The sequence below is a fragment of the Scyliorhinus torazame genome, chromosome 5 (genome assembly GCF_047496885.1).
Source record: "Scyliorhinus torazame isolate Kashiwa2021f chromosome 5, sScyTor2.1, whole genome shotgun sequence".
Lineage (NCBI taxonomy): Eukaryota > Metazoa > Chordata > Chondrichthyes > Carcharhiniformes > Scyliorhinidae > Scyliorhinus > Scyliorhinus torazame.
In genome coordinates this window covers 224,266,515-224,293,945 of record NC_092711.1, presented here as the reverse complement: position 1 = coordinate 224,293,945, position 27,431 = coordinate 224,266,515, and the positions used below count along the sequence as shown (strand labels likewise).

The 27,431-nt window shown below is 48.4% G+C and overlaps 1 protein-coding gene and 1 non-coding gene across 2 annotated transcripts in view; one reads left to right on the top strand and one right to left on the bottom strand.

The window, feature by feature from the left end:
- The window catches only part of LOC140420966 (chloride intracellular channel protein 2-like), a 41,405-nt gene extending 14,247 nt beyond the window's left edge, over positions 1–27,158 (bottom strand). The window contains exons 1-5 of the mRNA XM_072505175.1: positions 26,882–27,158; positions 23,797–23,906; positions 20,009–20,134; positions 6,140–6,246; positions 56–237 (exon numbers count right to left, since the gene is read on the bottom strand). Of these exons, the coding sequence (XP_072361276.1) occupies positions 56–237; positions 6,140–6,246; positions 20,009–20,134; positions 23,797–23,906; positions 26,882–26,935 (579 nt within the window). The 5' untranslated portion in view covers positions 26,936–27,158. The remainder of the gene's footprint in view (positions 1–55; positions 238–6,139; positions 6,247–20,008; positions 20,135–23,796; positions 23,907–26,881) is intronic.
- Positions 5,335–5,491, top strand: LOC140422828 (U1 spliceosomal RNA). Its single transcript, XR_011947621.1, has one exon. It is a non-coding gene; the product is annotated as a U1 spliceosomal RNA (small nuclear RNA).
- Positions 27,159–27,431: the final 273 nt, after the last annotated feature.

Below are 27,431 nucleotides of genomic sequence, written 5' to 3'. Positions count from 1 at the left end.
CTGAACCATTTCACCTATCAAATGCATATTTTTATGAAATTTATTAAAATGGTACCTTGATGATATGCAGCTTAGGTAATAGATTGCAGTCCGCCAGTGTCAGCTCATTTCCATCCAGATATTTCCGCTTGGAAACAAGAATCATCTCTGTACTGTTAGCATCAATCTCATCTGAAAGGGGTTCTTTCAGGTAGTTGTCCAATCTTTTCAGCTCCTTCAGCAGGGCCTTCTGAAACTCTAGAAGATGATAATCGCGTTGCATAATTCACATTAACCAAATGTCAGTTCTCAAGATATTGAACTTCTGGAAGTCAATTAACTGTCAGAAAATGGTAATTGGAATATCTCACAACTCTTTTGCTTTAAGATATATTTGATAAATATATGGCCGGATGATATTATACCTTGAAAACCTGTGGATAAACATCAAACACATTCCCTCATGCAGTTCTTATTGATTGCAGTGGCTGTATGATTGATGTCTGAAGGTTGAGGGAAGAAATCAAAGGTTAAGGGAGGGCAGAAGGAATCGTGGTCTTATATGAGGTGATGGAGAATGTTTGGATAATATGTGCCAATGTTCTGTTGGCGGTGTTCCAACTTGCGTCAGTGGGCGCCTCGCGCCAGATGGTGAAGAGGTTTATGTGCATTGTGTGACACAGCTGATGTGTCAACTGATTAGATACCAGACTATCCATTACTGATGGCTCCCTGGTACAGGAGAAGCCTCCATAATGTAGGCTGCACCTGGAGCCGTCTAACTACCTCCCTCCTTGTCCTCCTGTGGAGAACCCTCGGAGGATGCAGCATCACATTCCTTCTCTTCACCTGGCACCGTTGCAAATGCTGGCATTTCAGAAGGGTTTAGAATGTCAGGCAGAGGTCGTGCACGCACTGATGTGGGCACTTCAAAATCACACGTGCATCTGCCAGAGCTGTGGTGGTGTAGTTGGCAGTTAGAGAATTGTCTGGGAGGTTCCGGAGACTGATTCTGAATCGGTTTTTGAGCATCTAGAGCCATCCATAAGGTGGTAGATGCTGCATGTTCAGCATGAGGTCAGTGGCTGGCTGGACTGTGGAGGTGTCCATCCAGGCTATAAGTGCTGTAATCACCTACTCTTCGGAGCACCAAGCTTTCGCCACAAACAGACTGTTGACTGTCCTGGAGGGGCACACAGTCATCGGGATGCACTCTGACCTGCACACCATTGGCTTGGCAATGAGTTAAGGGACTCAAACCCAGGGCGACAAGGGACCTCGTCATCCACCCAGCTCCTAGAACCTCACTGGTTGGCAGGGAGAAGCAACCAGACCTAGTGGTGGAGGGTGAGCAGCAGCTGCCTCCATCTGGAAGTTCCTCCCGTGGCACTTCCGGCGGGGGCAGCATCCCCCTCCATCCATTGGCCATTGACACAGGCGTCGCATATTATTGCTGCGGTGATTGAAGACTTGTATACATCTTTGCAAAAGTCTCTTGGAATGGCCAGTCACTCAAGATCACGACCGCGCAGAGGGCGCTCGCCAAAGTAAATCAGGCCAAGGGAGGTGGAAGATCAGACACCTCTCTCCAGTGCAGCTACAAGCGAGGGGGGAACCACTGCATCAGAGCACTCATAAACATGTTCTTAAATATCTACATTAGTCACGAATAAGCACACATGAGTGAGGTTATTTTTATTGATGATATTATGCCTTGAAAACTTGTGGATAAACATCAAACACATTCCCTCATGCAGTTCTTATTGATTGCAGTGGCTGTATGATTGATGTCTGAAGGTTGAGGGAAGAAATCAAAGGTTAAGGGAGGGCAGAAGGAATCACGGTCTTGTGTAAGGTGATGGAGAATGTTTGGATATAAGGACCACAGGACTCTCTCACTGCACCTGAGAAAACGACAGGTGAGATTTCGCTAAACCCGTTTTGTAGCCGTGGTGCAAAAATCTTTGCCGTAATAAGGCATCCCTATTCTCATGGCCATAGACTCAATCATGGCCAGGAACATCAACACTATCAAACCCAAAGGATTCACCCCAGCCTGCCCTGTCATCATTCTCTAGTACATATCCTCTTGGTATGGCAATGTTATGGAGTTCACAGAAAATCACAACCAACAGGGACAGACATGATGATGTGCATCACCAGATCTGTCCAGGTATCGGAGGCTCATTTTTAGGAGTCCGATAGTTTGCTCCACGATGACTCTGACGCTGGCATGGCTCTTGTACCTCCTCTCTACATCAGATCTTGGCACCCTCACCGGTATCATTGGCCATGATTTGAATGGTTAGCCCTTATCACCTAGTAACCATCCCTACAATGTATCCGAGCCACTGAAAAAGTCAGAAATTTGTGTGTTCCCTAGAATATATGCATTGTGACTGCTGCCCAGGTACCTGGCACAAACCTGCAGGACGCATTGATTGTGGTCACATGCCAACTGCACATTGATCAAGTGGAAACCCTTTCTATTGATGAAAGTTTATGACTGTCCCGGCAGAGCCTTAGTGGCTACGGGTGTGCAGACGATGGCTTCCTGTACCCTTGGGAAACCCACAATTGCTGCAAATGATTGGTCTCTAACCATCTGGCTTTGGACATCCTGCATGAGGGAGATGGAATTCCTTCGGAATATTGCATCTGTGAACACCTTGATGTGATGATGTACAGCAGGCTGCATTATCCCACGAAGATCACTGCAGGCTGCCTGGAATTAATCTGTCAAAGAAGTTCAGTGCCACTGTCCTCTTCAATGCGACAGGCATTGGGTGACCCCCAAGGATGTTATTTTACCTGACAGTATCACCCAAAGTGCTGCCATGGTCACTCTTGAAAGGCTGAATCTTTTCCTACACAGAGCCTTGCTCAGTTGCAGACAATTAAATCTCTGCCTGTACACATTGGGGCGGCATATGTGCATCTGTGCCTCTGCTAAGGGTTTTTAGGGTCCTCCTGACCCCCTGGGTTCTAGTACTGCTCTGTCCCCCTGTGTGAGGAACCACAACACACTGAGCCTCCTTCTGTTCCCTTACTTCCTCTCACCCTTCTCCCAGATCCTCCTCTCTCCCTTCTCTCCAACTCACTGCCGTTGTGTTTCCAACTGAGTCCACAATCTCCAGCTGTCTCAGATAATTTTTACCACTCACCCCGGGTAAAAGATGGGAAAATATACAATTAAGAGAACCCTCTGAATCAGAGGAGAATCCTCCTCATGAGACATGTCCACACGATGCCCCTGCCAACCCCAAATGAACAGTCTCTGCAGCCAATGGAGTTTGAACTGTAAAGCCGAGACTCCGGTCTTAGTTACACACACACACACACACTCACACACGCACGCGAACGCACATGCATACACACACACGTGCGCACACACATGCACAAGCAAACATACGTGCGCACACAAACACATACAAATAAACAAACCCATCGAAACAAACTAGACCATGAAAAAACTATTCCTCACCTGTTGTGAATCTCACCCTGGAAATTATTATTGCATTCTGACCGGTTTATTGCAGTGAGACAGGTAGTTAATTGCCTTAAAAAGTTTTTCACTTGTTTTTTGAATAATGCAGGCGGATTCCCAATATTTTGACCATCCAGTTGTCCTTTTATTGGGAATTGGTGTGATGATGTCATAAATGGCATCATCACACCCCATAATATGCTCTGCCAAGTGGTGAATAGTCCCAATTTGAGAGCGTATAATTCAGTCATGTGTGTTTATGCATGTGTGGTGTGTCTGTATGTGTGGTGTGTCTGTATGTGTGGTGTGTCTGTATGTGTGGTGTGTGTTTGTGTTTGCATGTGTGTGTTTATTTGCATGTGTTTGCATGTGTGTGCGCACATGTGTGTCATCACATTTATGTGTGATGTGACTGTGTGTTTATGTATGTGTGGTGTGTCTATATGTGCGGTCTGTGTGTGTCTACATATTTGTGTTTATTTGTATGTGTTTTCATGTGTGTGTGTTTGCATGTGTATGCGCACGTGTGTGGTGTGTGTTTGCATGTATGTGAGCACGCGTGTGTGGGTGGTGTATGTGTTTGTGCATGTGTGTCTCTGTGTGTTGACAAATGAGCACCATGAAACTCTATAACTCCCACAAAAAGCAAAAATGCTAAATCAATTGATAACTTTAATATATTTTTGCTAGCCAAAGGTATTAAGGGATATACATCTAAGGCTGGTAGATGGAGTTACGATACACATCAGCCATGACCAAACTGAAAGACAGATAGATTAGAGAGACTGATTGTCCTCCTGTTCCTATGGTTCTTATTTTACTATCAATAATATGGGGCGGGATTCTCCCTTCAGACGGCAGAGTGTTGACACCGTTGGAAAAACTGGACAGTTTAACGACGGCATTATCGGACCGCTAGGTGTAGCGATCCTCTGCCCTACAGGAGGCCAGAATGGCACTGGAGTGATACACGCCCCTCCAGCTTCCGATACCGGCGTCAAATGGGCGCCGCGGGTCTGCGCATGCGTGCTGCGACTGGCGTGCCTGCGCGGTAGCTTCCTTCTCCGCACTGGCCCTGACGCAACATGGTGTAGGGCTACAGGGGCCGACGAGGAGCAAACGAAGCCCCCACCAGGAGAGGCTGGCCCACCGATCAGTAGGCCCCGATCGCGGGCCAGGCCACAGTGGAGGCCCCCCTGGGGTTGAAACCCCCCCTCCTCCCACCAGGCTGGACAGGACGGACGCCGAGGTCCCACTGGGTAAGACCAGATGTGAACAGTGCCGACGGGACTTGGGCTTTTTTGGCGGCCACTCGGACCATCCCGGGCGGAGAATCGGCGGGGGGCAGTGTAGAGCGGCCCCCGACCGGCACTGCGCCAATGGCGGCAATTATCCGGTGACCGGAGAATCGGCAGACCAGCATCGGGGCGGCGTCGCAAGAATCGTGCCCGGCCCGTCGATTCTCCTGACCGGCATGGGCTGAGAAAATTCCGCCCGTGGTTACTGAAAATTTACGTCTCCCATAACTCTTTCCAACTTCTCAGAATACCATTCCTTCAAGATATGAAGGCGTTTATGTTTGAGGTCATAAACTTAATGTCTTCTTTTATTATTACACAAGGTTGCTAATCTTTGGATTGATTGATTCTAAATGGAATAGGTTTTCAGTTCCGTTGATGCAAATTAATGGTACTCTGGACCCAATCGAAAGGCCTCGTTGCTCTTGACTCGGGACTCGACGAGGCCGTTAAATCCAGCGAGAGGCCTCTCCTGAGATTTGCAACTCTTAGGGACGTCTCACGTGAACTCACAGGATGGGATCCAGAGTTGCATATTTAAGTGAGCTCGGGATTGAACGCCCGCGCTTTGGAGCCACGTGGCAGGGGTGAAACCATGATCAATAAGGTGGTTCGCCCAGGGTGAGGCGAGCACATTGTACTTCGGGTGTGTTGACGCCTACGATGTCCCCAAATGCGGGATACTCGACTGCAGAATTTGTGGAGACCTCGCCATGACGCCGTTTCGTACTGGGTCACACGAACGTGGACCAGGCGTAACGGAACCTGGGAAGGTCTCCCACGCATTCAAAGGCTCTAGGGTAGTCGGACTCTGTGCAGGGTGGTACCCTGGCATTTCTGCTGCCACCTGGGCACCTTGGCACTGCCAGCCCGGTACATTGGCAGCACTACCAGGCACCCTGACACTGCAAGGGTGCCCAGGTAGCACTGCCAGGGATCTGGCCCGGAGGGTGCCCTGCCCTTAGAGGTGGGGTGAGGGGGGCTGGAGGATCCCCTCAACATTTAAGTTGGGGCGTTGGGAAGGGGGTACGGAGGCCACGGTGGGGGGATTGGGATATTGGGGCAGCATTTAGAAATGGCACCTTGATCACTTTATGCAGGAAATAAAGGTAAGTGCATCCTTGGTGAGGCCCCCCAAAAAACAGAGTCTCACTTGGTGGCGGGGTTGTTCTCAGTGCTACAGGCACCGAGAAACACCCCTCTTCCCATTGAATCGCACCCTCTTTTGGGGCTAGGAAAATAAAGCATAGGATCACAGCAATTCATTTACATAGATTAAGCAAACCCACAATGACTAATTTAAGTCACTTTCCACCCTGTCCGTAAACACAGTTTGGAGAGTTTACAAATAATTCAGTGTGGTAGCAGAACTTACTTTCATTGGCATCTTTACTTGTGTTCTTGATGTATGCTGAGAATTTGGCAAAGATGTCACTGCCAGCAGCGTAAGATTCCGGCTGTCGGTGAGTGAGGTGCGGGTATCTGATGGAAAGAAGATAACATGAACTCTCTTCTGTGTATGCGCATCAATTTTATGCAAAACATTCAGGCCACAATTTAATAAGAACATTCTAGAGTTCCAAAGAACATATTCAATTTATAACATGGATCTGAGTCCCAATTTTTATTTTTCCATTCATCCAGGAATGAAATCCATAAATGATCGCACTGCTGGTTCAGGAAGTCTCAGCTACTTACAATCTGTGTTAACAACTTAGAACAAGAGGCAGGGGTGCGATTCACCCGTAAAATGACAAAGTGCCATTTTGGGCAAGGTTGGCGGGGTGCTCACGTTGGCTCGAATGGCAAGATCGCAACCTGTATTCACACGGACTTAGTGCAAAAAATGAGCCCCCACTTGGATCTCTACATGCCTGGCTCCCTCGCCGTCTGATTCGCCAGACTCGCACCTCAGCTGCTCGCCCCCAACAAGGGGGAGCAACTTTTAAACGCCCCCCTCAGTACTCACTCCCAGTCAAGACCCGAGGATGACAGTGTGCAAACCTGCTCATTGCTTTGGGGATGCCAACCTGGCCAGACTTCTCGACACCTTCTTTGTCCTTTGCCTCTTATTATGGGCTATCTTCTCCAACAGGGACACAGAGAGGGCATAGTGGGCCACAAGGGGTTGTGCTGGTGGGTGCCAGAGGGTTTTGCGGAACAAGCTCGAAGATCTGGAGGGGGCGAGGTGTCAGCCAGTGGATTAGGGCAGGGGTTTACGAATTGAAGGGTGAGATCGTCGATGAGAGTCGGGCACCCTGTTCCCCCAAGGGGACCGGAGAACCCACAGCTGGGTCAGCAATGCTGCCTGGGAGGCAGTGAGTACAGGCAACATGACCAGGAGGACCCCGTCCAATGTAGGAAGAAAATGAATGACCTCCTACAAGCCCAAGGGGAAGTTACCACTGTGGTGATCTCTATATGTGCGTGTACACAAGGGGTTAATGTGTAATCAGTAGCACCACATGATCACTAGAGGGCCGGACCAACAGGGATATAAAAGGCAGCCACATTGAGTCTCTCTCCCTCTCTAGGGTGCATGGTGATCAAAGCAACAGCAGACTAGTTTAGATAGCCAGTGGAGTTACGTATAGTTACCATAGTTAGATCTTCTTAACCTTATCACTAGTATCAAAGTTAAAGTAAAGAACTCATGTAAATATTGTTGTAGTTACTCAATAAACCTTTTGTTACTACTGGAAGAGTTTGAATCTTCTTCATCGGGATTCAGAATACCTCATCATTAACCAAGGATTGAGTAGCACATGTTACCTATCACAAAGGTAACAAAACAACCACCTCTCTCCTGGCATTAGCCCCACCTGCCACACTTCAATTCATAAACCCCAATCCAGTGGCTGACAGCTCGCTCCCTCCCAACACCCAATTACTGTGGAAGGCACCATCACGGCCGCAGCAGCCTACATCTGAACGTCCATGCGACGGCCCCAGCCCTGGGGACATGTCTGCGGCTGGAGACTGGGTGCGGAGGCTGGGTGAGTGCAACAGGAAGGGGACTTGCGCCTAGCCCAGGTCACACTATGTGCTGGTATCTGAGATTCAGGTTGTAGGAACCGGTAAGCAAGGGCCCCTGTTGCGGCCAGATGTGCATAGGCTGGGCAAGCCGGGGGGGGGAATGGGGGACAGGAGGGTCCCGGGTTGGAGGACATCGCTGATTGTCAGTCTCACACCCTCTCCCAATTCCTTACAGATATCGAATGATATAGACGATATTAAGGAGCCCGCTGAACTTGCGCTAGTGCTGCTGCTAGTAGAGACCCGAGGCGGCAGCCCATGTGTGGGGCGGGGTCCCACACCCTGAGGACCCAGCCGCCGCAAGAAACGTCAGAGAGTCGTGAACACCGCCCAGTCCATCACACGAACCTGCCTCCCATCCATTGACCCCATCTACACCTCCCACTGCGTGGGGAAAGCGGGCAGCATTATCAAAGACCCCTCCCACCCGGCTTACTCACTCTTCCAACTTCTTCCATCGGGCAGGAGATACAGAAGTCTGAGAACACGCACGAACAGACTCAAAAACAGTTTCTTCCCCACTGTCACGACTCCTAAATGACCCGCTTATGGACTGACCTCATTAACACTACACCCTGTATGCTTCATCCGATGCCGGTGCTTATGTAGTTACATTGTATACCTTGTGTTGCCCTATTATGTATTTTCTTTTATTCCCTTTTCTTCCCATGTACTTAATGATCTGTTGAGCTGCTCGCAGAAAAATACTTTTCACTGTACCTCGGTACACGTGACAATAAACAAATCCAATCCAATCCAATCCAATCAGGCCAGGGTGAGACCCAGAGGGGGAGGCCCATCACGGCTCAAGGTGGACAAGCGTCGCTGGTCTTACAAGCAAATGATAGACAGCACGTGCTGCAGGACGTTCCGCCTCAACAAACAGATGGTGCGGCATTTGTGCCAAGTTGTCGCGGACTTAGCACCCCGCGGAAGAGGAGGACACCTGCTCTCGGTGGCCGTGAATGTCACTGAAGCCCTGAACTTTTATGCCTCAGGATCATTCTGGGGCTCGAGCAGGGACTTGCGTGGAATTTCACAACCTACAGCCCACAGGTGCATCCGACCCGTTACGGATGCCCTGTTTGCCCGGCCAGCTGTCCATATAAACTTCGGCACGGACCAAGCCCAACAAGATGCCCGGGCAGAATTCTCCGCCATCAGCGGGTTGCCCCAGATCCAGGGGCTAATAGATAGCACCCATATCACCTGGCACTCACTGGCCTGTCTAGGAGTGCCCTACATCAACAGGAAGGGGTTCCATTCCTTTAACATCCAGCTCATGTACGACCATCACCTTAAGATTATGACGTGTGTGCATGCTTTCCAGGGATTGTACACGACAGTTACATCCTGGGGCAGTCAGACATCCCCAGCCTCTTCGAGGACCACCCCAGGATAGTCAGTTGGCTCTTGGGTGTACCCACTGAGGACCTGGCTAATGACACTAGTACGGAGGCCATCGACCGATGCGGACACCTGATATGAGGCACATGCGGCCATCTGGTCGGTCTTTGAGCTGAGCATCAGACTGCTTAAAATGCGTTTCCGATGCCACGACTGCTCTGCAGTACACCCCCCAGAGGGTCATCCATTTTCTGATGGTCTGCTGTGTCCTCCACAACCTGGCACAGCAGCAGGGCGATGTGCTGGAGGTGGAGGAAGTGGAACATGTGGCCACCTCTGAGGAGGAGGACGAGGAGGCACCGCACCAGGAAGGGCTGGAGGACAATCCCGGGGAGGAACCAGAAGACCAGCCGAAGGCTGGTGGACTTGCAGCATAGGCAAGGGTCCAGAAAGCCTGGAGGGCCAGGGAGGCCCTCATCGTTGCCTGCTTCACATATGCCGGGAGGGTCCCAGGACCCCCAGGTCTGGGGAGATGGGGCATGGGATTGGTGGTCAGCCCACATTGCAGAAGAAAGTGCCAAAGGCATCCTACTGGCTGTGGAGAAGGTTTTTTAACGTCTTTCACATAAGTGTACACCACTGTCCCACTCTCCCGATGGTGCCACCCAGCTCCCCGCACTACCCCCTCCCCCTCTCCCTCCCCTCCCCCGAGCACACACGCTCTCCCTTACCCCCTACCTACACCCTACCACCCCCTCTGTGCCCTCAACATGCTCCTTGTCTAGTCTTCCTTGGTCTAGGTGTTTCCCCATTAGATGTAAGCCAGCTGCTTACCATGTCCCATGGCCTTCGATGCCGTTGGCGGGTGTCCTCTGGGAGCTCTGGGGCCGGAGGGCCCCGGCGCACTTGCCGGCTACATATGCCCCGCTGTGCCGCTGGTGTACCGGGTGCTGACTGCGAGTCGCAACATCGTCAGAGGGGTGAAACTTGGGAGAGCTGGTGGCTACCGTCGCAACCCCATACGATGGGTCCGGGCAGGCATACAGTGGCCCCTCCTCCCGGTCGGCGCCCATAGGGCACTGGGGTTCACCTCAGGATGGAGGGGCAATAGGTTTGAGCCCACCTGCCCCTGCACCATCTGACTCTGCCTGCTCTGGCGGCTCCCCAGTGTATCGACGCCCTTGACCGTGCTTCTCGGTGACTGGGACACGCTCTGCAGTGCCTCAGCAATGCCCACCTGTGACTGGGACAAACTCCACAGCGCCTCAGGTACAATCACCTGAGACTGGAACATGCCCTGCAGGGCCTCATCATGCACCCTAGCACTGGGTCATGTTCCCCAGTGAGTCAGACATTCTACCTAGACCCTCAGCCATGGTCGTCACCTACTGAGCCACACCTTGGACACCTCCACTCATGCTGCTGATGTCATGCACCAGGATCGCCACTGCAGTCGTCACCCTAGCAGTGTTGACCTTGGTGCCACGCATTGCCGGCGGCATCTCCTGCACCCGTAGTCTCTGGCACTCCTCCAATCGGCTATGGACCTACTGGAGAATAGCTGACATCCCCTCTAAATATCACAGCCGCACCAGCTCCAGGTAAATCTTGTCCAGAGGCTCAGCATCTGACTGGGACGCAGTTGGGTCCTGGGATCCAGAAGGTCTGACTGCTGCCCCCACCCCATCCCCCGGGCATTTATGCCTCCACCTGATGTACATCAGCAACTGTGTGGTGCTCCAGATTGTGCCCCAAAAGCCTGACCGGGTGCATGACTCATGTTGGTGGAGAGTGGGGATGACAGCTGTGATGCATCGATGGTGGCATCTTTGGAGCTCTTCTCCGAGGTGTCATGGGAGGCTGGGGGAGGGGCACCTCAGATGGGCTGACGCCGTTGGCTGGAGGTCTCGTGGGAGAAATATCTTGTGGTCAGTGGATAGGATGGGCCATTCTGTATGGAACTGACAACTCACATTTGGCAGTCCATCTGGGTGGGGCCTGGTGGATCCTCACCACTGCGCCGACCTCCACATTGGTGACCGCTCTGTCCTCGGTCACCCATGTAACCTCCAGGGCCCATTCTTCGAAGCTCGTGAGAATTCTGATGTCCAGCACCCCACCGCCCTCTCCCGACAGTTGTGGGACAACTTTTCCTGCGGGAACACAGAGAGGGCATCGTTAGCCTCACGGGTAGTTCACCGCGGGGTGGGGGTGGAGGGGACTTGGGGTGAGGAGGATGGTTCACGTGGGGGGAGGAAAGAATTGGGGGGGGTGCTGCGTGGGCAGCATGGGTAGACCAGGGCATGGCATGATGCTGGGTGGGGGCAGTGCCAGGCGCATGGAAGGGGAGATTCCATGGTGCCAACTCACCCACGCCGCCCGGTGTGGGTCGTTGACCTTCTTGCGACACAGGGTGTCGGTCCTCCTGGTGACGCTGTCCAAGCGGATGGCCACTGCCACTTCCTCCCAGGTGACATTGACTGCCCTGTGGCAGTCTCTCCAGGACCCTTGGGGAAACAGGGCATCCCTCCTGGCCACTAGGAGCCTCCCCAGGTCTGCATCCCCGAATCGTGGGGCCATGGCTGCGAGCTGACTGGGGTTGGCTGTGCAAGAGCAACTTAAGTGCTGCTCTACCTTGTTAGTGGGGGGCTGGCGAGTGCGGTCCTGGCGAATCGGCTGGCGAGCGATTTGCAGTGTGAAGCCCATGGGCTTCCTTAAGTGGACCAATTAATGTTGGGTTACGGTGAAGGCCTCGCCGGGCACAGGGCCAGGAAGCTCGCAGCAGTTCCTGCTCCCTGTCACACTTAGAAACCTTTTCATTGAATCGCACCCAAAGTATGGTTGACAGGTGGGTGACGTCTGTGTGCCTGGAATGAGGCTGAAATCGCCTGTGAATGCCGAGCTAGCTGCAGCTAGTTGGAAAAATATAGAAATATTACCAGCAAACATCCAATGTGGGCTGTATGACTCATGCTGAATGTATACAGTGAATATGTTTAAAAAGTGTATTGAATTGCCTCAGAGTGCAACTTGATCTATGTAGGCAACTTAAATGCCACTGCATTTTTTGTAATGACCATTTTGAAATGTCTGCAATGCTCCTTTGACTGTATTGAAACACCTCAGAGTCCAACATGAGCTGTGTAGAAAACTTGAACATAATAACACTCTCTGTGATGGCCATTTTGAATGTTTGTAATGTTCTTTCAGAAAGTTTTTGAATAAAGTATATTTTTGCAACAAAAGAAATAAAACAAATAAAACAAAAGCGAAAAACTACAAGTAAACAAATAGCAAACACCACAAAATCATCTAGTTAAATAATTCAAGCATTTCTTTCAAGTTGTCTTCAGTGGCCATCTTGGTTGCTCATTGGTTTTAGCAGACGTTGGGCTGGTTCTCCCAAAATGGGGCTATATTCCCACGCCGCCGTAAAAACACTGGAGTTTTACTCTGGAGTTTCCTGCTGAAAAGATGAGCCGATTCAATGCCTTTCAGGGGGCTAGCAGGGACCCAGGATAATTCACGCAGCATTAGCTGCGGATACGGGCCCCCCCCGCTTCCGGTTTTGAGTCTGCGCATGCGCACGGTGGCGGCCGTAGCGGCCGCGGCGAGCGCCATGACGGACCGTGGCGGCAGATTGAAAAGGTAGACCCCCCCCCCCCAATTGGCCGCGCGCCCGAAGATCTGACCACACACAAGCACTCCCCGACCGCCCATAAGGCCCCCCCTCCCCTCCCCCGGTGACTGATCCCCCCGCCCCCCACCAGGGAGGCCGCGAACTGAGTCCGCCACGCCACACGAGAGTCCCGACCAGCAATAGGTGGTTAGAACCACGCCATCAGGAACTCGATCAGAGGATCGCTGGGCGGGCTTCTGTCAATTGGCCCCCAGCCAGGCGTTGTAGTACGCAATCACACCAATTCTCGGGTCCCGGACTTGCCAGGCCCGATATCGGCGTGAAAGTTGATTCTCCAAACGCAATTTCAGCGTGGGGCTGTGGGGAATCCAGCCAATTGGATTTGAATCCCACCAAAGCAAATGGTGAAATTTGAATTCAATGAAAACTCTAATGACTATGAAAAAATTATCAATTGCTGTAAAAAAAAATAGATCTGGTTCACCAATGTCCTTTAGGGAAGGAAATCTGTCGTCCTTACCTGGTCTGGCCTACATGTGATTTCAGACTCTAAATGGCCGAGCAAATCACTCAATTCAAGGGAAATCGGGGATGGGCAATAAATACTGGGCCAACTTTTAAAAACTAAAACTAAAATTCATGATGGAGCAAATAGATAAGAGTAAGATAATTCACAACCACATCATTAAACCTATTCATAGAGCTGCCTCCTCAGAGTTTCAAATCCATCCAACAAAGTTTCTGACCCTCATTGAAGGTTCTGAACCTCTTTTGACTCTGTTCTTATCTCCGTCAAGCAAAGGTGCAACTCGTAGGCTGCAACTTCCTGGTATTTTTGGTTATTTATTTTCAGGATTTAAGTGACAGTGATGTCGGCAAGGTCATCTTTATTGTCCATCCCTGGTTGCCCTAAAAAGGGTAACAATTAACCTAGTGCTGGATGTAACTCAACTCACTCATGAGGCAACTTCAGGTGGAATTAAGAGTAGGCCACCTGCCAGGAGACCGCAGTCACAAAGCCATATCAGTTAAAAGTGGAAAGTTCCATTCCTTGATGCACGTTAATAAACATGTTTTCCTTATACAATAATCAGGAAACTTCCATGGTAAATGTCCTCCTGCCAGCCCACAAGTGACCAGCTTTATTGAATTATATTTATCACACGAGCATTGGGATTCACCGCCTTCAGGCTCCAAGTCCGGTACTGCAGCCGGTACAGATACAACGCACGGTGAGGGCCTATCTCTTCCGTCAATCTCTTAGAAATATAGAAAGTCAGAGACATCTGGGCGTACATGTCCACAGATCTTTGAAGGTGGCAACACAAGTGGACAAGGTGGTCAAGAAAGCAAATGGAATGCTTGCCTTCATTGGATGGGACATCGAGTATAAAAACTGGCAAGTCATGCTACAGTTGTATGGAACCTTGGTCAGGCCGCACTTGGAATATTGCGCACAATTCTGGTTGCCACGCTACCAGAAGGATGAGGAGGCTTTGGAGAGGTTGCAGAGGAGGTTTACCAGGATGTTACCTGGTCTGGAGGGTGTTAGCTATGTGGAGAGGCTGAATAGACTTCGTCTGTTTTCATTAGAAGGGGGTTGAGGGGTGACCTAATAGATGTCTACAAGATTATGAGGGGCGTGAATAGAGTGGATGTGCAGGCACTCTTTCCCAAGGTGGAGGGGTCAGTCACCAGGGGCATATGTTTAAGGTTCATGGGGCAAAGTTTAGAGGAGACGTGCGAGGCAGGTTTTTTATGCAGAGGGTGGTGAGTGCCAGGAACGCGTTGTCAGGGGAGGTTGTGGAAGCAGGTACATTAACGGCGTTCAAAAGGCATCTCGACAAATACATGGATAGGATGGGTATGGAGGGATATGGCACAAGGAAGCGCTGAGGGTTTTGGCAAAGGTTGGCATCATGACCAATACAGGCTTGGGCCTGTTCCTATGCTGTATTGTTCTTTGTTCTTTGTTCAATCCCTCAGAGGACTGGAGAACAACATATACCAAATGGAGGAGGCAGGTGGAGAACAGCAGACAGATTGGCACTGAGATGTTGGCAGCAGTGACAGGACCATCTCATCACTTGGATGAAACATGGCATTCAGCACCAGTGAGTCACCAGGTCCTCGATGAAGAGCAGCATTATGTCACTGCACTCGCTTCATCTGTTGAAGTGACATTATTAAGGAGATTAGAGCCCGTGTGGAGATTGGCACACTCCTGAGTTTTACCTATCTTAGCTTCTGACACAGCACGTTACGTCACTGATATTAATGCAAAAACTGGTTTTAGGGTCTAGCAATAGAAACACTGCCCAACAAAATGTAATAGAACACAAAAGGATGATCATTAACATGTGTGGAAGGAGGAGCTGATGTAAAACCTATGGGGCGCGATTCTCCACCCCCACGCCGAAGTGGCCGCGCTGTCGTGAACGCCGTTGAGGTTCACGACGGCGCGGAATGGCACCGGTCCCGACCGATTCAGGCCGTGACAATGGGCCAGTATCGGGGCCGCGTCATCTACCCGCACCAGGCCTTGTCGCCCGCGTAAAAGCGGCGCCGAATAGATGACGCGGCCGGCTCCGCATAACGGACGTCATCCGCGCATGTGCGGGTTGGCCGGCGCCAACCCGTGCATGCGTGGTTGGCGTCCTGTCCAAATCCGCCCCGCAAGAAGATGGGGGATGGATCTTGCGGGGCGCGGAAGGAAGGAAGTCCTCCTTCAGAGAGGACAGCCCGACAATCGGTGGGCACCGATCGCGGGCCACCCCACATTCAAGGTGAAGCCCGGTGCAGGATCCCCCATCGCCCCCCCACAGGCCGCCCCCCCCCCAGCGTTCACGCACCACCCACGACTGTAGCAACCAGGTGTGGACGGCGCCGGGGGGGAACCCGCCTTTTGGCCTGGCCGCTTGGCCCATCCGGGCCTCAGAATCGCGGGGGTGCCGGAGAATCGCCATTTTGGGTATCTCCGGCGATTCTCCGGCCTGCGGCCCGCGAAACTCGACCGGCCCGTTCCCGCCGCTTGGGAAAATCGCGGGAGGGCGTCGGACCGGCGTCCCCGGAAATTTTGGCGGCCCAGGCGATTCTCCCAACCGGCGTGGGAGTGGAGAATCGCGCCCATGGTCTACATAGTAACAATGGCTACATTTCATTGTATTCAATTCATAGAATAATAGAATTTACAGTGCAAAAGAAGGTCATTCGGCGTATCGAGTCTGAGCCGGCCCCTGTAAAGAGCACCCTGCTTAAGGCCACACCTCCACCCTATCCCCATAACTCAGTCACCCCACCTAACCATTTTTTTTGACAGTAAGGGGCAATTTAGCATGGCCAATCCATCTAACCGGCCCATCTTTGAATTGTGGGACGAAACTGGAGCACTCGGAGGAAACCCACGCATACACGGGGAGAACATACAGACTCCGAACAGACAGTGACCCAAGCCGGAATCGAACCTGGGACCCTGGAGCTGTGAAGCAACAGTGCTAACCACTATGCTACTGTGCCACTCTTTGAGGCTTTTCACAGGAAATACACTATATAAATATTTAGCCAACATATGGCTCAGATCTTCTGAGCAGGATTGAAAATCCTATTTTCAACCCTGATCAACCCTTCCACTGATAATTCAGGGCGCACTTTCAATGGAGAATTCTTCACATCCGATCCAGTTCCACAACTCTTACAGGGGGAGCAAAGAGAACCTGTGGGGAAATGAAACCAGTTGCCATAGTCCGGTAAGTAAAAAGTCTAAATGTCTCAAAGTTGCTTTGAAAACAGCTACAGAGACAGGGTAAGAGTGTAACCCAAGTGGATAAGAGGGTTGTGTGGGTAGCGGGGGTGGTTAAAGTGGGTGAGGTAAGGGGGTAAGGTGGATGGGGTAGCAGGTGGGTAGATTGGCAGCTAGGTAAAATGGCAGGATAGTAGTGATTAGGGTGGTAGGTGGGTAGGGTGGCAGTCGGGCAGGTGTGAGAGTCTATAGGTACATAGGGGAATAGTTGGGTCGGGTAAGTGGGAAGTTGGGTTGGCTTAGGCGAGGCTGGTCAGGTTGGGTTGGGGGTGGTCGAGGGGTCAGTGAATTAGTCAGGGGGATAGTCAGGGAAGTTCGGAGGCTAGTTGGGGGGAGTCAGTGTGCATGATTTGGGGGTCAGTTATATAGTTACGTAGGTGTTAGGCCAGTGCTTGAATATTTTTAGGGAACACATCCTCACCATCTCCAACACTCCCAATGCCATATTACGCTGTAACTAGTGTTGATTGGCATAAGGCAGGACCCCCCCCCCCACACCCCCCCACCCCACCTCCAGTCGAGAGGAAGTCCCATCTTGGAAAGCTATCGGCCAATCAGATCGGCTGGCAGTGCACCAGGCTCTCCAGGCACAGCACTGTAGTGGACAAAAGAGATATTGCAGGAAGGTGCCTGGTACAAAGTCACAGGACCCAGAGGACAGGTAAGCGGCAGGGACCGCAGGGCTGAGAGGGTGGGGACTGTCTGAAATCTCGTGAAGAGGACGGTCAGGTCTCAGCGGATAGGCTTGGTGGAGAGGGAGATCCAGAGGTCACTGGGCCTTCAGGGGAGGGCGCTCCCAGTCAGAAGTGGGTTTCTGCTGGAGGTGCCCCCTCTCCCCAACCTTTGAACCGCCTGCCCAAGATCAAACTTTGTTTTTTTACGAGCTTCCCTCCCTGAACCGATCCCCTAAAAATTGTGGCTGGGTGTGAGGGGGCCTGTAAGTGGCCCTCAGGGACGGCAGGAACCCGGAGGGAAACCCGTCCATGAAATTTCAACACTCCACCCCACCCTTTGCCTCAGAACATGCCAAGAGGAGGCAAGTCTAAAATTCTGGCCCGGGTCTTTTCCTGTCTAACATTTCCTGAGTAACTATCCTAGTCAGTAATCGGAACCGTCCAACATCACCGACTCCAATTCAGAGCTGGCGGCCTTTATGGAGGGTCCCAGGGAGCAGGGGAATTGACAATTAGAAGTTTAAACGTTTTGGACAATTCCCACCTAATCATTGCGTTGGGCTTTCCGAGGGGTCCCGTAGCATGCCTACCAGCCCAGCCTCCGCCTAGCCAGCGCTGAAAGATCAAGGCCATAATAAAGAATAATCAACATGAGCTTCAGTAGTATGCATAACCAATCTTTAAATGCACTTGCGTGCCTCTAAGTAAGTAACTGGTAGGTGACTATTCCTGTGGTTGTCTATATTAGGGGTATTACGGTACCTAGGTTGAGGCTGTAAGACCATTGGTGTGGGAGGTACCTGAGGTACCTGGCCTCAGGACGTTACCTGAGGCCCTCCCCCGATGCTATGCCCCCGACCAGCCGAGTGCACAGCGTAGGTCTCTCATGCTATTTTCTGTCAGGAACTCGGCGTGGCGGCTGCAGACTCAGTCCATCGCCGCCGCAGTCGGGGGAGAGCCGATCCGCAGGCAGGGAGGGCTTTGACGGGGGCTGGGGGCACTGTTTGGAGATGGTCCAGGGGTCGGGAGCCTGACCAAAGGGGGGACACTGTTTGGCAGGCCGGGTCTGCACACGGCCGGCGCCATGTCGCAATTCTCCGGCCGTGTCGGCAGCGAGATCCGGGTGCTCTATGCTGCCTGCCTGCTAGCCTCCCACCAAGCAGAGGATTGGTGGCTGTTTTGCACCGATTCTTCGGTCATAAAACGCCACCGTTCCCACACCAGCATCAGGACATAGCCTGAAAATCGGAGAATTCAGCCCCACGTCTTTCAGGACTTGTGGGTGGAAACCAGAGCACGTGGAAGAAACCCACAGACATACAGGGAGAATGTGCAGACTCGACACAGACCGTGACCAAAGCCGAATCGAACCTGGGCCCCAGGTGCTGTGAAGCAACAGTGCTAACCACTGTGCTACCATGCCACCCACTACTGGGCAGTCAGATTCCAGAGCGAAACCCTGGCTTAATAGATGGGAAAAAAAATTTGTTTCAAGTCGTGGATGAATAGAGTTGCAGGACTGTCGATTAACTTTTAACAAAAGAGTAAAACATTTATTAAACAAGAAAAAATTAACTATAATACATTACACCTTCACTTTTACAAATGTGCACAGATTTATAAGGATAACACCAATTACAAAAGTTATGTTATACTCTAGTGTTCTCAGTAAGTACACAGTAAATATAAACCAACAGGCCAACTATGGTCAGACTCCACACTCTGAAAATAAGTGGCAGATGCCACCCAATAGAACTTCTGTGGATTTCTCATCAAACCCCACCAGATAATTGTCACACTATGAGCCAACTGGTCTCACTAGAACGCTGACTTTCACATGAGTGTTTCCAAACTTCACACTCATTAAAAAAACATGGTCTAGAATCTTTCCCCAAACAACACTTTCTTTTGGATGCCTTCAGCAAGGATCCACTTCCAGGATTTCAATCTCTCCTTTCTGTATTCAAGCTTCCACACAATCTCTCAAGTGCCCAGCCATGTCAACAGAACACGACTGCTTCACAGGCTATATTAAGATGCCAGCAAACCGTTGATTTACCTCAGATGTTTGGTTTCTGTGCCAACCAACTTTAAGTCTGGTTCTTGCAGCTGTCTCTTCAATTCAGAGCATTTCCTCTGATTTTTACTTGAATTCTCCTGAACAGGACCTTGTTAAACTTCTTGTTCTTTGTTCCTTTAACTATCTTCCTAAGACATTCTTTTTGTCCCAACTCCCTGATTTCAGGACTTTCTTTTGGGAAGTTTGCTTTTTCCAGCGCCCTGGTCCTCTTCAGCTTCTCTTGGTTCTGGCTTAAAACCAAACTCAAAAGTTTTTTCGAACCGTGGGTGGTCCCTGGTTGCTAAGCAACAAACTAGTTTTCCTTTAATCCCTGTTTGTTTTCCTGTCGTAAACTCGCATTATTATACAGGGGCCTGAACCAAACTGTAGTCATTAACCCTTTCAATTACAGAACCACAAAATTTAAACTTACTTAATGCTATACCTTATTTCTAATACCCACAAATACAAATATAGGTTAGCTAAAACTACCACTGTTTCCTGACAAGTTTGACCTTTAGTCTCCATTCTTGTCATTTGCTCCACTTGTATCCCTATGTTCCACCCCTCAACCATAGCCCAAACCATTGAGGGAGAACTGTACTTGCAATTTACTGGTCTAGCTAAATGAGTTCAAGTCACTATATTGTAGTAACAACAACATTCCTATGATGGTCTATATTTCATACCTGGGTGGAGCAAGTGACTCCTCAAGAAACTCTTCAATCTTGATGAAATCAGTTTTCAGCTCTCCATTGAACATAAGGAATGGAGGATTGGTGCCCGGAGCCAGATCCTTCAATTCTTCAGGTCTCCTATGAGAATTGGAACTGTTGTCAGTAATATAATGGAAATACATGATTCCAACATGATGCAGAAATAATATTAACGTGAGGTGAATTTTTAAATCCAAAAGAGGGTAGATTAGGGCCAGATTAGATGTGAAAATGTAAAAAAGCTGAAACCTGACCCAAACCTGCCCACCTCTGTTTTTTAAGGAGGTAGAGTGGGTACCGTGGGCAGCTGATACGATCCCAGGAGATGTGTTGGCCATTTAAATATTTTAGTGTGGTTGAAGGCAGCCCATTTAACTTATTTTACAGGTTTAACGGGGGTCACAGGTTTCCTGGGTCTTATGAAAGCCGGCAGTTGAAAGGAGGCAAGGAGAGATTCAATGAGGAGGTACTTCTAGGAGGAGGAGATGGAGTCCTTATCTTCCCAATTCTCACAGCTTCCTCCATCATACCCGTAGCTTTACAAAGACCCCCCATGGTTAGGGATCAGACTCCCCGGGGTATTTGAAACTCCTCATCTTGAAATTGAACTCCATCCCCATCCAACATCATGCTCATGGATTGGACCCACCAGTGTCACTGATGGGCCCTACGAGCTTCTGGAGTCTGTTTCAGGGCTCTCCCTGACCAACTGCCAGTTGAGCCTCTTAATCAAGCTGACCTCCAGGCAACAATGTGTCAAAGGCAAAAGACACAAACTGTAGTGCTAAAACCTGATGGCATGCAGGAGAAAACTGGATATCCCATCTGATCCCACCACCAGCCGCCCGATTTCTGTATCCCTCCAGTGTCACCTTCCAAGGCATTATATCTCAGGTACGGAATAAAAGTCTCCTCTTACTTACTGTTAGCAGTGACTAGTGATGCTCGATATTCAGAGATGCCTAATTTCAAAGTCCCGAGCTGTGGAGTCCCTGCAAATTGGTGCTCAATGAGGCACCAATCGTAAGGGCCTTTGGAAATTAAGACAACAGAACGACACCGGAAGCTCCCAGCCCTGTGCGTGGCTGCATTCCAAGGAGTCTGGGTGGTGACCAGCTGCAAACACACTCCAAATCCTTTAAACTAACTAAGTTTGAATTGAGCTGCACTGATGCACGCCTACCCGGGCGTTCCTAAACATTTCCTTAACAGTCCGGATCATTCGAACATGCCTATATGAGCAGTCTAAATATTATACAAAATGTGCCTGAAAGAAATTCAAGAACCACCAGGAAAATTAACATTAAGTATTCACCTTGGCTTAATGTTGGAGCTGTATAGGCACTCCTTTAAATCTGCCATGCCTTGCTCACAAACTACAGAGGGCAATAGGTTTCTAATTGAGTCTATTGTAAATGATAGATTGACTTCAAATGTAATTGATCAGTCCCCAAGGGTCACTGAAATTATAAGTATTAAATGTCACCCCAGCTCTGTGGACCTTGCCACTGATCTTAGAAGGCTGTGAACTCAAGCTTCAGTCTGGAGATTGGAGAGCTTGGTCTAATTTAACACTCCACGGCAGTACTGGGAGAATGTTACCACCTGACTTCCAAACTTCTTGTTCCCTGACTGGCTCGCGGTATTCTGTTCAAGAAAAATCTCTGACTGATTGTTGATTTCAATATTTTGTGCCTCACTGTTCGCTGTATTTAAAGGGAGCCTGTCAATTCCTGACTGCCGACCTGTGAACAGTAACTTAGCAGATGTCAGTTGAGCACCAAGCCAAGTTAATGCATGACAAATTTTCAGGTCGTGTGGAAACTCTACCAAAGCATCTCAATGACCTTTTATACCTTTTGTGAGCATCAGTAGCAAGGCCACCATTAAGTACCCGGAGAAGATGGTGGTGAGCCTTCTTCCTGGTTCAATACTACTGAGTGGTTGACAGATACTTCAAAGAGACACCCACATTGATGTGGGACTGGCATTCCGTAGGCCACGCCAGATGAGGAAGGAGATTTTCCTTCTCTAAATGCCATAGGTGAACCATAGGTGACAGGTTAATGGCCACTTTTACAGATTTTGAAACTGAATCAAATTCCCAAACTGGCTTGGTGGGAATTGAACTCTCATTTCTAAGCGATTAATCTGGACAGCTGAATTACTCTCCAGTGATATTACCTTACCTTCACTATCTCCGTAATCATCTCAGAGCCTTTGTAATACGTTTTAGAATATATTATGCTTTACGAAAGATTTTAAAGTATTTTTCCAAACCCCTTCTGTTGAAAAATCCAGCAATAAATGATGTAATTATATTTTGGGGCCTCGACATTTGCTTTTTTTTTACTGAGTATCCTCAGCTGGTGCTCCATTTAGTATGCCATCAAAATAAATCCGGGGGCTAAACTCCTAGACCCGTAAGTGGCACAGATTTATGAGTTGGTCACCTAGGCCTAGTGGACACCCAGGTAAACAGGCTGTGGGGCAGGAACAGAATACCAAGAGGACTGCACGGTAGCACAAGTAGATAGCACTGTGGCTTCACAGCGCCAGAGTCCCAGGTTCGATTCCCCGCTGGGTCACTGTCTGTGCGGAGTCTGCACGTTCTCCCCGTGTTTGCGTGGTTTTCCTCCGGGTGCTCCGGTTTCCTCCCACAGTCCAAAGACGTGCAGGTTAGGTGGATTGGCCATGCTAAATTGCCCTTAGTGTCCAAAAAGGTTAGGAGGGGTTATGGGGATAGGGTGGAAGTGAGGACTTAAGTGGGTCGGTGCAGACTCGATGGGTTGAATGGCCTCCTTCTGCACTGTATGTTCTATGACTGCTTCCATTTTAATTTATGTTCACCACAGGGTGCGAGTTAGGTGTAGGTGAATGGCAGCTCTACTTCCATGGTTTTCAACAAATGATCGACCGATTCTCTATTCCCATCAGTGGAATTTACCATTGGAGCCATCCCACACCGTCAGGAAACCCACATGCGGGACTCCACTGCTGGTGGGGTCAGAGAAACCCACCATCAACAAACGGCCGGAGAATTCTGGCCTATGTTTCGTGCTGCTGGTGTAAATTGTTTTCACGCCCCAGGATCCCTGCTTGCCATTTGAAGCCAATTTTATTAGCGCATAATAAAAAAGGAAACTCAACAGGAAAATAAATAGATTCATGTATTGAATTTGGAAATGTAAAAGAAAAGAGGACTTGCATTTATGTAGCACCTTTCACAACCTCAGGAAGTCGAAGTGCTTTACAGCCAATTAAATACTTTTGAAATGTAGTCACTTTTGCAATACATGAAATGCGGCAGCCAATTTGCACACACTCCCTCAAACACCCAGGTGATAATGTTGCTGACTGAGAGATAACTATTGGCCAGAACACAGTGGAGAGCTCTTTCTTCAAAGCATTGAACTCAGATTTCTTTACGAATACCCGAGAGGGGAGAAAAGACTTTGGATTGGCATCTCACTTGAAAGGCAGCACACCGGACAGTGTAGCACTCAACCCGCTACTGCTTTTGCGTTGGCAGTTTAGTTCCCTGGAGTAACACCTTAAACACACAAACATCTGAGAGTGGAGCAGTACAGGACTCTCTTTTAATCTGCCATCCCTTGTTCACAAACCACAAAGATCAATAGGTTTCTAACAGAGTCTATCAATAAAATTAACCGATAGTATAACTTAAAATATATTTGATCAGTCCCCACAGAAAAATTATACGAAACATTAAGCGCCCTTCCCAGCTCGCTGGACCTTACTTTCTCATATCCACTGTCGTTACGTTAAAGACAACTCCTTTCAGCCACAGAACCATGAAGAGGCGTTGGCAAAAGGGACAGTTTCCTATGTTCTCTCCATCGAAACCAGCCTAGAGAAGAGAGGAATAAGAGAATCTTAGGTTCTTCATAAAATAGTCCACAGGACCCTGTTTTAGCAAGGTAATGTAAGAGGCTGGAAATTATGGTTACTGAAGGGAAAACTGAGGATGATTTCATAACTTCAGTCATAAGGGGTGAATAAAACACTCCAGTTAGAACTTCCTGTTCAGCTACACAATCCTAGAAAGATAGGGGGGGGGAAATTTCACAACCACAAGATGTTCAAAAGTGCTTCCAAGTCAATAAATGATAACCAGGACTTTAGCATCTTTACACTCGTAATATGGTCCTTAAGTAATGTAAAACTTGAAAGTGCTTGAAAGTTTCATTTCTGACTCCCTAGATAAGACCATAAATTCATCAAAGGGTTAGATTGCTTGGAATAGGAAACTTGTAAAAATAGTTAGTGGTCTCAATTCAGTGATCAAAGTCAGGAACTAGTAACAGCATTTGAAATTAAAAAATGCAAAACACATCAAAACTTAACCTCTTACTATTTGGGATGTTAATACTACTTGAGAAATGCTATAAACTTCAATATTAACTTCTAATTCACCGATTACCTCAGTCACTGAATGGTGGAAATTATTGCTGGTGATATTAACTCACAAATGTGTTCTTAGCAAATCTCTCTCTCCAGTATAATAACAGAGGCACTAACCATTTATTTTAAAGTGCCTTTTTTAAGTATGGAAAAAACAAATTTCTATATATTTGAATTTGAACACCCGTTTTAATTTCTAAGATATTTTTTGCCATTTGACTTGTGATAAGATATATCTGAAATGGCTATTAATTTTCAAAGCGCTTGAAGCTTCATTTTCTGACACCACTGTTTTTTTTAGATAAGGCATCCATCGGAGGGGGAACTGCCAAAATTCACCATCAGGAAATGACTGATAACATTCACTGATGACTTCTCAAACATACACCATTGATACACAACCAGCAGTGTTTAGGAGTGAGCTTCTTACGCTGTCAGCGCTCTGAGGGAGTATTTATGTTGGTTAGATTCCAAGCTAGACAGAGAATCGCTATTGCTTGGGTGGGAGTACTGCAGACACCTAGATGCACACGTACAGCTTACTCACAAAAGCTTGAAATATATGTATTTGGAGGGTGAGAAGGGGAGAATCCTAGTTAAAGTTTGGTGGGTTTACAGTGTCGAGGGGACCCTTTGCAAACCAGGTCAAGCAGATTTACACCCCATGACTCGCGAAAAAGAAAGACATGCAGTTATATAGCACTTTTCATGACCACCAGATGTCTCAAAGTACTTACTTTTGAAGCGTATTCACTATTGTAATACAGGAAACGTAGCAACCAATTTGCACACAGAAACCTTCCACAAACATCAATGTGATAATCACCAGATAATTAGAGAGGGAAATATATTGACAAGGCCACTGGGGAGAATGCCTCTGCTCCTCAGGGGCCATGGGATCTTTTACCTTTACTCAAGCAGGCTATTGGGGCCTCAGTATCTCTTGCTGTTGGCAAGATCCTATCTTCCCGCCATGTGTCAATGGGATTTCCCATTGAAACCAGCCAATGCCCCCAGGAAACCCTATGGGCAGAGGTACGCTGCCAACAGGAATCCCAATGACCTGGGCATCTCTAACATTGCAGCACTGCCTCGGTACCATACTGGAATGCCAGCCCTGATTTTTATGCTCATGCCCTTGAGGGGTACGTCAACCCAGAATTTTGTAATTCATAGGACAGAGTGCATCCGGTTGAACCGCAGTTGGCACATTTACTTCACTTGGGAGGCAGCTCAGGGTGTGACTCCAGACTTCAAACTTAACATCCACGCAAAGCAGAAGTAACTTCAGATGAAACTTGTAGCATAAATGTTCCACGATGCGAAACAACAAAACAGGGGTAAAAATGAACAATTAAGTGGCTAATTGCTTCGGGCATATTCTAGCACAGGGCCATATTACCAGAATGCTGAAGCAATAATTCTTTCATGGGGTTGAGATCCTAGCATTCCTACAACAAAGCCATCAGATGAAACCATCTATTGAATTCTTTGCTGCATGTTATTTTGTATGTGATATGTGAGAGCTACAAAGTCTTTGTTGGACACTATACAATCGCATGAGCAATTTATTCATTTGAAGCCACATCCTCCATTGTGGTGTTTATTTTAAAGGCATGTTCTTTCTCAGGCAAAGAGATCAATATGTGTCTCACAAATCTGGTCAATTCATTGATTGGGGCAAGAAGGCTTAAACAATGAGGGAGCTGGCAAGGAATGTTGAGTTGGAAAAGAAATGAGGCTGACTCTGCCCACTGGAGGATATGAAAGCAAGAAAGGGTTATAATATCATGGGAAGTGTTACATCAGCTAATTTATGAATATTAGAGGTAATGAAACACAATGAGATTTTCTGCTCTTTTGTTATTGGTTTGGCTCCTGTTTGGGTTCAAGGAGTCAGGCCAGGTCCCTGCCCTAACCCAAGATCCGGTTCGGTTTTAGCAGTATTGACTTTCCAGGTTCTGTGTTCCTTTTGGCATTGATATATTAACTAAAAATACTGGAGATAGGCGGACAGATTACACTCCACTTAATCCTGTCAAATCTTCGATTTGCTACATAACACTCATGAACAGCAATTTTACTCTCCACTGACTACTATTAGCTTCCTGCCCTACAAATTGTGAAGTACATTTCAAGTTTGGTATCAAACACCACTAACAGAACAACAGCCTAACACTGGCAGTTTAAAAGTATTATTCACACAATGCTTCAATTTATTTTAATACTCATTGAAATATAAGTGTCATTCTAAATCAAACCACAGTTCAGAGTTTTTTTTAAAATTGAATGGTGAAATCATTACTTATTTGAATAATGAAAATGGTGACATTTAAAAAATAAACAATGAGTGAAGAAAAAACAAAATCGAAGGATTTTTGTGTAATTTTCTATTAAAAATTCGAACACTTGTTTTTTTACCTTAATGAAAAGTTCAATGTCTGGGTTTTTCTTGCCAGATCCCTGTTTGGCCATCGCTGGATCAGAGGAATAATCAGACAAGCAGTCCAAGAGTAAGGGGTCTCACAAGGAAGACGCCCCAAACAAGTATGGCAGCCTCTTTGATTCACCCACTCTTCCGTGAGCCTTTCCCAAGGCGCAGAGCACAGCAGCCGCCTCAGCAGCAATAAGCCTCCACAAGACACACTAGAGTTTTGTTTTCTCTTTAGTTAGGGTGTAACGTCCTGCCTGTCTGAACACTGTGCTTCCCTCAGTAGAAGTCAGAGGGTGGTCTCTAACCTAACAAGGCAGAAAGCAACAACAATGACACAGCATTATCCCAAAGTTATTTACAACAAACTCCAGGATGAAATTTGAACAGCAGAAAAAAAAGCACCAACAAATATAAAAATATCATCCTATTAATATTATGTATTATTGCTAACCTTTGCAATGAGACACAGATATTCAGAACAGATACAACCATATAAATTTCAGAATCTTTAAGGCTGATTATATTATAGTTTATCAA